At 43.9% G+C, this 14,957-nt stretch overlaps 1 protein-coding gene across 9 annotated transcripts in view; it reads right to left on the bottom strand.

The window, feature by feature from the left end:
- The window catches only part of SUPT20H (SPT20 homolog, SAGA complex component), a 991,190-nt gene that overhangs the window by 786,148 nt on the left and 190,085 nt on the right, over positions 1-14,957 (bottom strand). For 8 of the 9 annotated variants that reach the window (XM_044073324.1, XM_044073326.1, XM_044073328.1 and 5 more), the window contains exon 6: positions 7,889-8,015. In XM_044073324.1, the coding sequence (XP_043929259.1) occupies positions 7,889-8,015 (127 nt within the window). The other variant, XM_044073333.1, reaches the window with a different exon arrangement.

Here is a 14,957-nt window from a genome sequence, read left to right as displayed (position 1 = left end):
ACACACACACACACACACACACACACACACACACACACACACACACACACACACACACACACACACACACACACAAAAATTATCTGAATCTGACTTTTTAAGGTTTGATGAACCAGAAAGTTCTCACCCACGCCTAGGAGCTCTTCACTTGAAGCTTCTCTCAGCCGCGGCAAACGAGATCTGGGGAAAGGGAGTATGTAGCAGGGGATTATGGGTAAGTGGAGGAGCTAGGAGCTCGGATCTTTTAGCTAGTAAAGCTGCCGGCTCGGATCCAAGATCGGATCCGATACCCACAGGTTGCAGAACAAATGAAGTAACTACTTCAGATCTATTGTTATCGCAAGTGCATAACTTTCATATCTTACTCATTCAGTCCACCAGATCCGAGCTACAGTCCAATATGTAATGTTTGATAAAGGTGTGGCTGGAAGACCAGGTGGCAGCCCTGCAAATATCTAGTGAAGAAGCTATAAAGAAGGTTGGAGAGGTTGCTGCAGCTCAAGCAGAAAGCTTTTGGTTTACCAGGAAAAAGTTTGCTGTCAAGTGTATAAAGGTAATGCACTCCGAGATTACCATCTTGAAAGTGATACCACAGACACCTTTCTCCAATCTGTTTTGAGTAAAGGAAATGAAAAGCTGCTAAAATCTTTCCTGAATGATTCTGTTCTGTGAAGGAAGAAATGCAACTATCCACATATATCCAACGCATGGACAATGTATTCTACTGTTTCCATAATCTGGAAAAAATGTAGATAAATGGGTTGCTAAATATTTTACTCAGAAGGCATTTTTGTAACAAAAGAGGACTTTTCCTTACAATCTGTGCTCAGGGAATATATCAAATAGGGAGAAGAAGAGAATGGGGCATGAGTTGCTGAAATACATCTGGCTGAGAGGATTGTTACGAAGAAATTTGTTTTCAGAGAGAGATTTTAGTTTTGCTGAGGAGGCTAGTTTCAATGGGGGGTTTGTGACAGCATCCAATACAAAATTCAAATCCCAAGCCAAACAAAGAAAAAAAGGTCCTGTCATAAATGCCTTACATAGTTTGTGTGACGCTAGAGAACATTCTTGGAATTCAATGTGAAAGTTAGAAACAGCAGCCAACTGGACCTTAGCATTGGAAAAACTAGTGCCTGAATCAAAGCGAGATGCAGGACAGTACAGGATACGTGATAAGGGGTCTCAACAAGTGTCAATGTTTTGTGGTCTATCCCAAGAAACAGGTCCTTTCCACTTGGCTACCATAGATCTTATGAATGGAAGTTGAGAAGCTGTTAAAATCCTGACCACTTCTGCAGGAAAAGAACCATCTTTAGCCATAACTGAAACTGCAGAAACAAACAGTTTCAAACTGTGCAACTTCAGGTGAAGCTCACTTGAGGGGTGACAGATTAGATCCTGGAAAGAATCCAGGAACCAAGGAGGATCCTTCAAGTGAGGCTTCAGAGGGGGACACCAAATCTGTAAAAGCCAAAAGGGGCCATATGGATCATTGCTGCCTTTCACCTCAATACTTTCTGCATAAAGTCGGACATCAAGGGAGGGGTAGATATGTGTAAAGGAGCCTGGGGAGGCCCACTGTTGTGACAAGAGCCCCTAGGTGGCCTTCCCATTTGGAGAACCATGGCAAAATAGGTGCTGCATTTGGTGTTGTGTGTGCATGTATGGGAGGTGAAGGAATTGGGGTGAGTAGAGTGCAGTAAGACATATCCCAGGAACTGAATCTTTCTCAGCTGTCACTGGATGGAGGAACCATTCATAAGGCATTAGGAGATCCTTGCTAAGCTTGTCTGCAAGGCAATTGAATATCTTTGGGAATGTTTGTTGCTACCAGAAAGTAGTTGGGAGGCTTTCGTCCATTTCCAGAACCTCATTGCTTCTTGATTTAAGAGGTAAAACCTGTCTCTCTTGTTTGTTGCTGTACCAAACTGTCATCATATTTTACATTTAGATACCACACCTTGGGAAAGCCAGTTCTAGAGGTCTTGCAAGACATTTATGTGAAGACTGTCCTCTTTGTCAGTCCAAAGACCTTGAACCAGTTTACCTTTGTAATGCTCCCCACCCACCCAAGTGAGAATGCATATGTAGTCACTGTCACTACTTGGGGTAGAGTATGAAGCAGTCTGCTCTTCCGAATCATAGGAAACTATAACCAAAATTGAAGATGCCTTTTACATGATTATGCAATGATGATAGCCTTAGGAGGATGAAAGTAATAGGACCACTGAACTTGGAAAAGTAATAGGACCACTGAACTTGGAAAAGTAATAGGACCACTGAACTTGGAAAAGTAATAGGACCACTGAACTTGGAAAAGTAATAGGACCACTGAACTTGGGAAGAGCCATTGTAAAATTCTCATGTGGAATTGAGCAAATTCTATCATTCATACAGAAGAGAAATTCAGGCCTAAAGCTCAGAGCACCAAGGTCACTGCAGAAGAGTTATTAGTAGAGACTGAACTACAAAATGTAAGGTCTGGACTCTATCCAGAGGAAAGGGAGACAGCAGAAAGAGTGGTATCCAGATGACACCCTGGTACACTACTTTCTAGGAAGTAAAATGACTGAAATTTTTTATATTCACGGCTATGCCTAGGAACTGACATATATGAAGATGACTTGTGGGTGTCCCCTCTATGGAGTCTCTTTAACAAGCCAGGGATCAAGTTATCCAAATACAAGAAAATCTTGTATCCCTGAAGTCATAGATGCAATGCTACAACAGCTGTATATTTCATGAATACCAGGAGGCTGTGGTAAGGCCAAATGGCAGTGCTCTGAAATGGTAATGACTGTCTCCTACTCAGAAGTGTAGGAATCTCCTGGACTCCTTCGCTATCTGTGTGAAGGTACGCATCCTGAAAATCCATAGAGCACATCCATTTGTTTGTCCTGAGGCAGGGTATAATCCCTTGCACCATAATCATCGTGAACCAGGTCTTATGCACGTTTCAGAAAGCACAGATTCAAAATGGGCCTGAGGTCCTTTGTCTTCTTGGGAACGAAAAATAACCTGGAAACAAAATCCTGACCCTGTTTAGTCTGGTGAGACCTCTTGGATGGATTTATTTATTTTTTTTTGTGAAGAGAATCTCTCTCTCTCTCATAAGTCGTCCGTTGCCTCGATCGGTGGGATCTCTGGCAAAGGAAGGAGTGAGTGGTTGGGGACGTGTTGTTTCCAATAGAGGTCTCTCTTACCCAACTTCTCATGAAGTGATCTGCCAACAGACTGGGAAGAGTGGCAAATGACCCCTGAGTGCCTCCAGAATGGAACGGTCAAGGTAGACTGTCAGGAATTCAGGGTTCTGCTGTCAGGGAACAGCCCACAGTATCACTGATTCTGCGAAAGAAGCCAGACTTGAATGAGTCAGAAGAATATTCCCTGAAGCTGGTAGGACAGCCATTGGGCCAAGGATCCAGGAGAAAGAACGGTTCCAAAGTAACCAAAGCTGAAGGATGGACAACTGAAAGAGCAAGAATGGAGGGCATCTTGGCGGATTCAATCATCTACCGAGCCAAAGGAGATGGAATGACCCACATATCAATCTGCTTCTTGAGGAATTTCTGCATCAGACGATACAAATCGGCTTAATGAAGGGCACTTTAATTTCTCAAAGACAGGGACTTTTTGGAGAGTCATGAATGGTGACTGGTTTCATGAGCACCGAATCCAGAGGTGTGTGTAGGTAAGGGTTCAGGCCTTATGCTCCTCAAACCTTGGAACCTTCAGAGCCAGAGTCAGTGCATGGAATTCCCATCTCTTTTTTTGGATGGAGTTCTTTATGATTTGACAGCTTATCAGAAGCCTTTTTGGCTTTTGAGAATTCTAGAGGCAACAGCAAGAGGCCTTTCAAAATAAACTTACTCCTCCTGTCTGCCAAGGCTCTGGGTCAGAAAGAAACCCAAATTTCACAGCTTACATTTAAGTGGGGAACTTCCAAGCATATGAAGTACAGAACATGCAAGTCTTGTGGTGGAATTTTATGTTTGTACATCAATTTTTTTTAAAAAACTAGCCTGCTGTTCCATGATCAGCTTTAACTGCATAAACAACTGGTATAAATAACTGTACAAAAGAACTAACAAAGTAAACAAATAAAAAAGGAAAATAAAAATATATCAAAAACAGTACACTAAGCACTACTATAATTATTTATCTAACCAGCTATGTACATACGTAATATCTATATTTTAATATCTATTATCTAACTATAACACCAAATAACAGGAGAAGAAAAACTCAATGGTAGGAGAAAGCTACAGAGAAGGGGCTCAAAGGACATATTAATAACTTTAAGGAAAACAAAGTGCTACATAAAATATTTTAACAGTGACATGAGCTAACTAATAGCATGAGAGGGGGAACAATCTGTATCAGACAGCAAGAAAATTGATAAAACTGAACTGGAGAACTTGGCTGTGAGTAATCACGTTTCCTATAATCAAGCTGGAGGTCTGGGATAGCTAGGGGAAGTGGTGCATTTTGGGAGGGAAAATTTATAATGGGCTTGACTCTGGAGATCTGACAAGTGGCTAAAGGACCCACATCTTGGATAGGGTGGGACTAAATGAATCGGATACAGGGATTACATTTTTTGTCCCTGCTGCCGTAATGAATCATCACCACAGCGTATCTTGTTGCATCATGTTTTAAATTAAGGAGCCCTGTGATCCACTGAGGGAACAGCAGAGTTTATACACTATTTGGGATTCAGCTTCTATTTAACATGGAAATACACACAAAGTGATGCATTATTTCAACAATGCAGAGCTACTGCTCAGGGCTTCAGACCACTTTTACTGCAGATGAATGCATGTGCTCCCAGTTTGACAGTGACCACTACTGTTGCCATGGGCAGCATTGGTATTACTGTGACACAGAATTTCTTTCCAAATAGATACAACAACCTAACCTACAGCTGCCTTAAAGACAAATAACTATATTAGAAGGAGCACTATAAATTAATCATGTGGCAGTATGTTTGACTGGTATCTGTTATTACTACTTTAACTATTATCCACGGTCAGTGAGGGGGATTGCTAGTACAAAGAAATGTAATCATGCCAGGTTGCACATACTTTCTTAGTTTAGTTAGTCATTATCATTAACATGATTTTACACAGAAATGTACTATATTTAGTTCACTTATGCCTTAACTGAGGAGATTAACTGCATGGTCTTATCTAAGTACTGCTGAGAGGACTTCATAACTAGTTAGAAGGACGTTTAGTGCCTTAGGATAGTAACAACACAAAGATACAACCAAACTAGCATTCAGGACAGCCAAGAAGAGTAACAAAGACGTATTATGTTCTCCCCTATAGCTAGTACAGTTACACTAACTGCAGAGCAGCAGCAGCTCAACAAAGCTTGCAGAACTTATTCACCTCAATGGAGCTCAGTAAGTTTGCACTGTAACTTCCAGTGGGCGGAGCCTAAGCCTTTTCACAGAATCAAATTATGTCTTCACATTTCAAACAAATGTTCATATCTCTGGAACCATAGCAGTTATAAAAGAGGTATAAATGCCAAACTCTTCAGCACAAACTATTTTTATAGTGGTAGTATTCTTTAGGTTCTAAGTCTTAAACAGAATTGTATAAGTCACAGTATACAGTAACTATTACATTTGTAATATTTTGTAAACAACTTACAGTATCTCAGCAATGACTCAAGTTACACACACACTGTCAAGCAGCATTTTATTCATCCAGCTGAGAGCTTTCATATGCGTTATCACTTTATGGAAAGATGAAAATAGCGAACGCTATTTCATCGGCCCCAAAACATCTAAACACATGAAAATATCGAACATTCAGAACAGCAAACTTTTCCCATGGAAAAAATTTGCTGCTGCGAAACACATACACACAACGCAAGCACATCAAACAAACAGCAACCACACACATACACTTAAATTCCTACATCTAACGCTACACTAAACTAAACATACACTACTATCTACCCACTCACCTTAACCCAAACCCTAACCCTAAGTTCAGTCACTATCGCACACTCACCTAACCCGCGCCCTAACCCTAACTCACTTAACCCGCCCCTAACCCTAACGTACAATCGCACACTTACCTGAACCCAACCCGTAACTTTCCACCACCACAGCGCTAAGAATAGCGAAGCCACAGAAACGGCCAACCAAATTCTTTCCCGAGGATAGAATTTGCTGTTCTGCAGCTTCGCTATTCTTAGCGTTCGCTGAATAGTGTTCGATATCGGAACATTCGAAGTTTTAATATTTCGATGTTCTTGATATAGACCCTTTCATATGAGGCTAAGGAATTCAGTCTGTTACTTGGTTGTTGAGATATTTAGAAAAATGTGAAAATTATATCTATATAAATTAATATCATAAAAACAACAGGTAATATCTACTTACCTGCACTAGACAGAGGTCAAATATTAAAGCGGTTGAGTTTGCCATTGTGTAAGCTTTAAGATGAAATCTTTTAAAACCTTGTACATAGCATGGTTTGGAATTACTAATGCAAATATGAACAAGCAATATTTGACGCCTAGAGGCGTCAGTAGGAGTTAACTGCAGATGCACCTGGAGTTATCACTCGGACGTAATGACTGGTATTTCCTTCCTATTCCCACATGGCAGCAGATACAACATTCAGAACATATCAGTATATTTAACTTACTACTAAATGGTTCAAATACATCAGCTGCTCACTTGATCAAAGACATGCGTCTAGAGCATTTCTCCACGGGGCTCCACTGAAAATTGGCTTCATTCCAATTTGGACTTTTCAGTAAACAAATGTTAAACAATAATAAATAAACTATAGGCTGCTATCTTTACGTGATCAGTAGTTGATGAGGGTTATGAGGTAAGGCAATAAATAGGTAGGTACAGAGAGAATTTCCTGTCAAACCTAGAGCTATATGTTTGCTATGTTGCCTTCTTAAGACCCTGCGGTGGTATAGCGGTAGCGTTGTTGCCTCACAGCAAAAGGTTCTCCTGTTCGATTCATGGCTGGAGTGCCTTCTGTGTGGAGTCTGCATGTCCTCCCCGCGGTCGAGTTGCCTCCAAAAGACATGCGTGAATGGGCGTGCCTCCGCTGAAGTTTGCTCGTCGGGCTGGCAACTCGGCACCATAAAAAAAATCTACTGTCAATCATTAGCGGTCCGGAGTTCCGCTGTGGCGAACCCTAACCAGGAAAAGCCGAAAAGACAAACAAGTTGCCTTCTTAAGACCCAACCGATATGTGACCATATGCGCGTTCCAAGTGGGCTAGCCGGTGGCACTCACTGTAGTATGTGCTGTAAGAATGGGAAGGACAGGTATAACAGAAATTTCCTCTGATCAGACAGAACCAGAGTCTAGGAGTTTATAAGTGAGTGAAGGTGAGCATAAAGAAGGATCAGGTCTCAGATGACTTATCAGAATTGCATGCATGAGATACAAGACCACCTATGTGTACTGAACAGACTACTCTCTTGAGTGACCGATACCACTGACACTAGATCACAAGACAAGACATTCAGATTATGCTGCATGCACTGTTTCAGAAATCCCCATTTCCAAACCAAGTCACAAAGCAAAAAAATGCAACTTAAAAAAGAATGCTAGAATGCACAAGTACCATACTGCTACAGATGCACTGAAAAACGTACAAAGTTTTACATTTTTTTTTTCATGATAGCATTACAATATTTCTTGGATGTTCACACAGTCTATTTTCCCCCATGAGCGCAAGTGAGCAATGCTTGTTTCTTGCTGTGTCACTACAGCACTCGTAGTGCTGCCATTTCTCAAACTTACCTGATCCATTTTTCCCCCTGAGCATTAGTGAATAGCCTTCATTTGCAGGATAAAGGTTCACCACCAGACACAACACGATCTCCTCAGACTTACCTGATCCATTTTTCCCCCTGAGCATTAGTGAATAGCCTTCATTTCCAGGATAAAGGTTCACCACGAGACACGACACAATCTCCTGTGTAACCAGCTTCTCCAGCAGCTTTACATTCAGTCTTAACTTCTGTTAACATGAGAGAGTAAAAGCACCATTAACATTATCCTGCAAACACAAAACGACAACATTCCCTGGTGAAAAATACTCACTCAGTGCGTGCTTTATCTTTTTTAACATAACATGCGGCAAGAGCCTGCACATGCACTCAGTGGGCTTAAAAACAGAGAATCAGTGTTCACACACATTACAGATTACGTACTCAAACAAGATCACATAATACTCTGGCATGGAATCCATCTTCACATAAAGCTATAATGTTTAAAAATGGAAATAAAAGCAGAGCTCAAATTTTAACTGCTGTTTGTATGTGAAAATACAATGAGCATCAGCTCTTAATGTCCTCTCTGCTGTGTACAAAACAATTTTGTTAGAAGAGCAAAGAGGAATTTGTATTAAAAACTGATTTGTAAGAATAGATGTGCTAAGGTGAGGCACATTTGTTAACTGCCTAATTTGGCATATTTGTGCACTTTTCTCTAACATGACTGGATAGTGTTGCTTTTTTTTCTACTTTAGATGATGAAGGGAAGCCAGGCTTTAGAATATAAACTAGTGCAGATACTTAAGTCATAAACAAACAAACACCCTCTGAACATTATTCTGCATGTATCGTTCCCACAATTTAGATTTACTTTTATTGATTTGATCTTTCCCTTATCTAAAGATCCCTCTTCCAGTTCTTTTCTGTTTTATAATATTAAATACTTCAGAAACAGTTGGTTTCGACTTTTCCTATTTCCTAGAAATTAATTTCTTGGAAGTTAACAGAATTAACCTTAATATGGCCTTGGTATGTCAAGGCAATTCAGATCATGTCCAGCTCAAAACAATCATTTCTCAAGTTACAGGCATTTCCTCGCCCAATATTTCTGACAGAGTACTCTGTAAGGAACTGTGTTCCCAGTTATCTCCTCCTTCCACATCACACTGCCAACATTTGCTGTTTACCTGAGGAAAGATGTCCACTTGGGGTATAAAACTACCTATGAAAAAACTTTCAAAACAAAGATCCTAAACCTTCCAGACTTTGTTGCATACTTGGGAGCCATGCAATGTCCTCTGATTGTTCCCTTGTAAATTGCTTTTACACGCTCTCTTCCCAGTCTTTCCCAATGTCCTCTCATTGTTCCCTTTTGTTCCCTTGTAAATTGCTTTTACACGCTCTCTTCCCAGTCCTTCCTAACCTCCTCTGATTGATTTGTATAATTATCGTGCGATATTTGATATGTTCCAATTATCCATTGTTAACAGCAGCTTCTGTTCTAAACTCAAGTAACAGCTCTACCAGAGCATGCCTTTCACTTAAGACTCTCGTATGTCCTTCTCTTTGCCTGTACTCTAACATCAATCCCTGGTAGGGAAGGCAGCCTCTAGCCTTCAATCCAAATGTCTTCTTGGTCTCATCCCACTCTATTAACTTTCCCGCTCTAGTTATCTGCTCCCAGTTTTCTCCAGTGAATTCCTGCTCTCTCCAGCCTATTTTCTGTAACCCCTTATTGGCAAGACACTTCTCTCTATTCTCGTGCTGGCACAGTTTTACAATACTTCCAGCTACTTTATGACTATAATATATTCTTTTTAATTTTTCCAAGTCTTTTGGGTTTCTAATACCATGACGGGAATGGATCCCATTCCTAAGTCAAAGTATGATTAAAATTCATGAAATTAGTATTGTTTCAGTCTTTGATGTCAGCCAAAAGTGCTCTTTGCAGCACCTACAATGTGCCTAGTAATGACTCCTTCTGCAATTTGTATCAGTAACACATCTAAAGATGACTGTAAATTCCTTTTCTATAAGACCTGTTGCTAAGACCTGTCGCTTCTACTATAGGGTTACCACCTGTTCCACTTTGCGAGGGACAGTCCCTTTTTGGGAAGTTGTGTCCTGCAAAGAAATCGTAAAAATGGCAAATGTCCTCAGATTTTAGGACAAATATTTCCTAACAGCTGCATAGAACTTTTAGTTATGTACTCACCATAACTTCAGATGTTTGGGATCCATCTCGCCTACATTCTGACTGATGGGTTCGGAGCCGATCCTCGGCTCCGACTCGGCACACTTATGCCAAAGAGCGAAGTCTCTTATTGGCTGAGCTTACTATATCCCAGGATGCACCACTACCAGTCCCCCAGATCTAGTTTGTCCGCATACATGCACACACGCATGCACTGCTTATATAACATTGACAGATGATACAAGATAAAAAAACAGTAGAACCCAAACCGTTCAATCTCTTCTGATCTCCAAGGCAGGGGGAAGGAGGGTGGGTATTAGGAATGTAGGAGATGGATCCCAAACATCTGAAGTTATGGTGAGTACATAACTAAAAGATGTTATGTGATCCTATCTCGCCTACATTCTGACTGATGGGACAGCGTCCCTAGCACCTAAATCCTGGGTGGCTCACTGGAAAACACTCCTGAGTACCGTGGAACCAAATGATGCTCGTCCTTTAGATGCCACATCCAATTTATAGTGGGAAATGAAAGTGTGCGGGTTGGACCAAGTAGCCGCAGCACAAATTTCAGAAATAGCGAGCTTGGAATGGAATGCAATAGAGGTAGCCATAGCTCTAGTAGAGTGAGCTTTGACAGATGTTGTAAGTTGCTTATTTGAGGAGGAATAAGCTTGAGTTATGCAATCTCTGATCCATTTGGCAATAGTAGCTTTAGTGATGGTTTGACCCATTTTATTATCTGAAAAGGACACAAACAATTGATCTGTTTTCCGAATTTGCTGAGTCCTATCTAGATAGAAGCGCAATTGCCTGTGAACATCCAATGTATGGAAGGTGTATTCTGCTTTGTTTGAAAATTTTGGAAAGAAAACTGGTAGCTCTAAAGATTGTTGGAGACAGAGATTAGAGCAAACTTTTGGGACAAAAGATGGATTAGGTCTAAGTGATACTCTATCCTTGTGAAAAATCAAGTACGGTGGTTTGATAGATAGGGCTTGAAGTTCTGAAACTCTTCTTGCAGAGGTAATTGCAATTAAGAAGGCAGTTTTCCAAGACAGATATTTCAACTCACATGTAGCAGCCGGTTCAAAGGGGGAAGATGTTAAGGCACGAAGTACCAAATCAAGATCCCACGGAGGCGCAGGATGAAAAACTGGGGGTCTTAAAAGCACAGCACCTTTCAGGAAAGTTTTACATAATCTGCTGCTCATCAACGGTGGGTCTGTGGTATCGTGAAATTTGGAGATGGCTGCTAGTTGGACTTTAATAGTAGAGACTGAAGATCCTTGATTAAACAAGGATGTTAAAAATTTCAAGACCTCTGGTATCGGGGCAGTAATAGGGTCTAATCCTCTGAGTTGAACCCAGATAGCAAACCTCTTCCACTTACTGTGATACAACTTCTTAGTGGTGGGTTTGTGGGCTGAAGATAAAATGTGAATAACTTCCGGGTCCAAGGTGTGATTTCTGACTATAGTCGGAAGCGGAGGAGCCAAGCTGTTAATTTCAAAGTGTGAAGGGACTGGTGCTGTTGTCCCGACTGATGAACCAGAAGGTCCGGAATCAGGTCCAAGAACCAAGGACCGTCCAGAGTATATTTCTGTAGGTAGGGGAACCATACCTGACGAGGCCAGTACGGAGCAATTAGAATCATTGTGGACCCCAATTGGGAAGCTTTCTGGATGACTTTGGGGAAGAGTGGAATCGGAGGAAAAGCATAAAGCAGTCCTGTTGGCCAAGGTTGGACTAGAGCATCCGTAGCTGTCTCCCGTTGACGCGGAGTCAAGGAAAAGAACCTTTTGCACTTCGTGTTTCGTGGTGTTGCAAACAGGTCGCAGCACGGAAACCCCCATCTTTTGAAAATCTGAGCTGCTACTGTTTCGTTCAGAGACCACTCGTGAGGAGAGAGAATAGTCCTGCTCAGTCTGTCTGCCAATACATTGGATTTGCCTGGAATGTGGGTCGCTACCAGGAAGCGCTTGGTAGCCACTGCCCATTCCCACACCCTCATGGCCTCTCTGCAAAGGGGGTAAGATCTGGTCCCTCCTTGTTTGTTTAGATACCAGACCACCGACATGTTGTCGGTGTGGATGGCGATAATGCCTTGAGGGAGAAACTTGTGGAGGGCTTGTAAGGACAAAAGTACAGCCCTCATTTCCAACACATTGATATGGAGAGATGTTTCGTTGGGAAGCCAAGAACCTTGAACTGACCTGCCCAGACAATGCCCCCCCCCACCCCGTCTGGGAGGCATCCGTAGTCAAGGTGGCCACCGGAGGGGGTATAACAAAGGGTCTTCCCTGATTCAGATTGGATGGCAGAAGCCACCAGCGGAGGTCCCGTTTGCACGTTTCTGTAATCAGTATGTGATGATTGAGGGGGAGATCCTGAAAAGACCATTGTGTCGATAACAGCCACTGGAGAATCCTCATGTGTAATCTTGCCAGAGTAACTAGGAGAACCGTGGCAGACATTGAACCTAAAAGTTGCAGGACCATCCTGGCTGGGGCTTTGGATCTTAGAAGCAGGGCTCGGACTTGATCTTGTAATGTTTGTATCCTTTCGGTAGGAAGGAAGATTCGCATTAATTTTGAGTCTATCTCTGCTCCTATGAATCTTATGCGCTGAGAAGGCAGCAAGACAGACTTTGACCAGTTGAATGTAATTCCCAGGGAAGCATCCAGGGAGATGGTGGCTTGTAGGTTCTCTAGTAGTAGATGCCTGGTGGTGGCAGTCAGGAGCCAGTCGTCCAGATAGGGAAACACTTGGAATCCGAGACTCCTCAGGTGAGCAGTCACTACTGCCAAACACTTGGTGAACACCCTGGGGGCTGTGGTGAGACCAAAGGGCAGTGCACAAAATTGGAAATGACTGTCTCCCAGGCTGAAGCGCAGATACCTCCTGGACGCCTGATGTATCGGTATGTGATAATAGGCGTCCTTGAGATCTATGGAGCACATCCAAACATCTTTCTCCAACAATGGGAGAATGGATTTCCCTTTGACTGGGTGGTGGGTCCGGGATTTTTTTGGACGGTGGGGGTGGGTGTGTGAAGGGAATGGTGTAACCTCCGGCAATAATCCGAAGCACTCATCTGTCCTGAGTAATAGACTCCCAGGCTTTTAGGTGCTTGGCAAAACGGCACCCGACTGGCTCCGGAGCAGCACAGCCGGGCAATCCCTCATGGAGTGTGGGAGGCTGAAGAGCCACGAAAGGACTCGCGGTCTCCAGTGTTGCGGGGGCCTCTGCCGCCTCTGGGACGGCGTCTCCCAGAAAAATTTCCCCGTCCTCTGCCTCGAAGGGGAATCTTCCTGCTGTTGAGGAAAGAATTTCTGTGATTTGCGGAACCACATCTTCCCTCCTCTTTTAGCCTTGGGATAAGGCCGAAAGGGAGTGGAAAATCGTGCTCCTACGGCAGATAAAGTCTTTCCCTCCTGCTCACAGCGGGTAAGAGTGTCTTTTACCTTGGGTCCAAACAAAGAGGACCCATCAAAGGGAGCGTCGGCAAAGGAAGACTTGAAGGCCTCCGCGAAATGACACAAACGGAGCCAGGCTCGTCTTCGTAGAGCCACGCCTGTGCCTGCCGCTCTGCCCGCCCCTTGCCGCATATGAAATGAGCCTCATGGACGAGTTAGAAATCGAGGTAAGGATAGCCAACTGAGAGCTAACCGACTGGGCTAGCTGCTCAGGTAGGTTACCTGAGAGGGAGTCTGAGAGCTCCTTGACCAGATCCCTCTGTAATCTGGTGAAATGTGCCAAATAATTCAGGGACCTCAGAGTAAAGGCCGCTGAAGTCAGGGTGCGCTTCCGTGCGGTCCATGCTCCTAGACTCCTTATTAGGAGGATGAACGGACGTTGAAGCCTCTGCCACGTCCTGCTGGGTAGTAGATGCCACCACCATGGCATCTACAGCCACGCCTTTCGTTAAGAACTCCTTCTCGGGTGGGGCAGACAAATATTTGTTAGGACGAGAAGGCACTGGTTCCACAGTATCTGGATGTTCCCACGCCCTCTGACAAACCAAATCCAGGAGCTCGTCGAAGGGCGGAGACACCCAGGAGGCGGAGGGCTGAGCCCCGAAGGCCTTGAGGAACACCGACTCATCAGCGGAGGGGGGTTTGGAATTCCAGCCGCCTCGTTGCTTGAGGATCTCTAGAATGTCTGCAAATGAGACATCATCCGAGGACGACTTTGGGGACCCCTCCGCATCATCAAGATCAGTGTCCGATGTAAGAGACTCATCGGGGGAGTCCACGTGCTTCCTCTTGCACGATCTCTTCCTTGGGGGCTCCTCCGAAGACAACTCCGAAAGACCCTCAGGAGGAGGGGAACCCCCAGTGGGGGTAACCTCAGGCCCCGGGGCTCTACTGCCTAGAGACAGGGGAACTACCAAAGACCCAGTCTCAATGCCCAGGGAAGGTGCCGGTAAAGCCGTAGAGATGGCCGAAGAAGACTTGGCCAAGGCACTCCTCATAGCTCTGAAGGCCGGACCCCCAGAATCCTGGGAGGGTCCAGTCTCCGGAGCCATGATAGCAGACGGAAGTCCCGCGGCCGAAGCACCGAGAGGGAGGCTTGGAACCGACAGCATTGGTCCCGAAACGTCACCCCCGGGCCCGGCCGAAGAAGTCCGTGTGCTAAACTCGGACCCGAAGGCCGGGGTTGGAGTAAGGGTCGGAGCCGACCCTAGGATCTCTACTGGCTCCATCAGCACCTGCTCCGACGGAGCCGAAGCGGTCGGAGGAGGAATGGCAATGGAATGGGCTATCGGCTCCGAAGCCAATTGGGTCGGAGCCGAAACAAATTTCTGAAAGACTGGGGACTGGAAAAGTCTTTGGAGTACCCTGTCTATGTCCGAATCTGACATCCTTGATGACCTGGAAGAGACCGAACGGGTCCGAGTAGGCCTCTCCAACGGCTCCAAGGGACTAGGGGACCGGCTCCGAATCGACTCGATAATTATCGGCGCCGACTGAGTGTCCAAACCAATTTC

This window comes from Protopterus annectens, chromosome 5.part1 (assembly GCF_019279795.1).
Source record: "Protopterus annectens isolate FY-2018-M chromosome 5.part1, PAN1.0, whole genome shotgun sequence".
NCBI lineage: Eukaryota > Metazoa > Chordata > Ceratodontiformes > Protopteridae > Protopterus > Protopterus annectens.
This window is presented reverse-complemented; position numbering and strand designations above follow the sequence as displayed.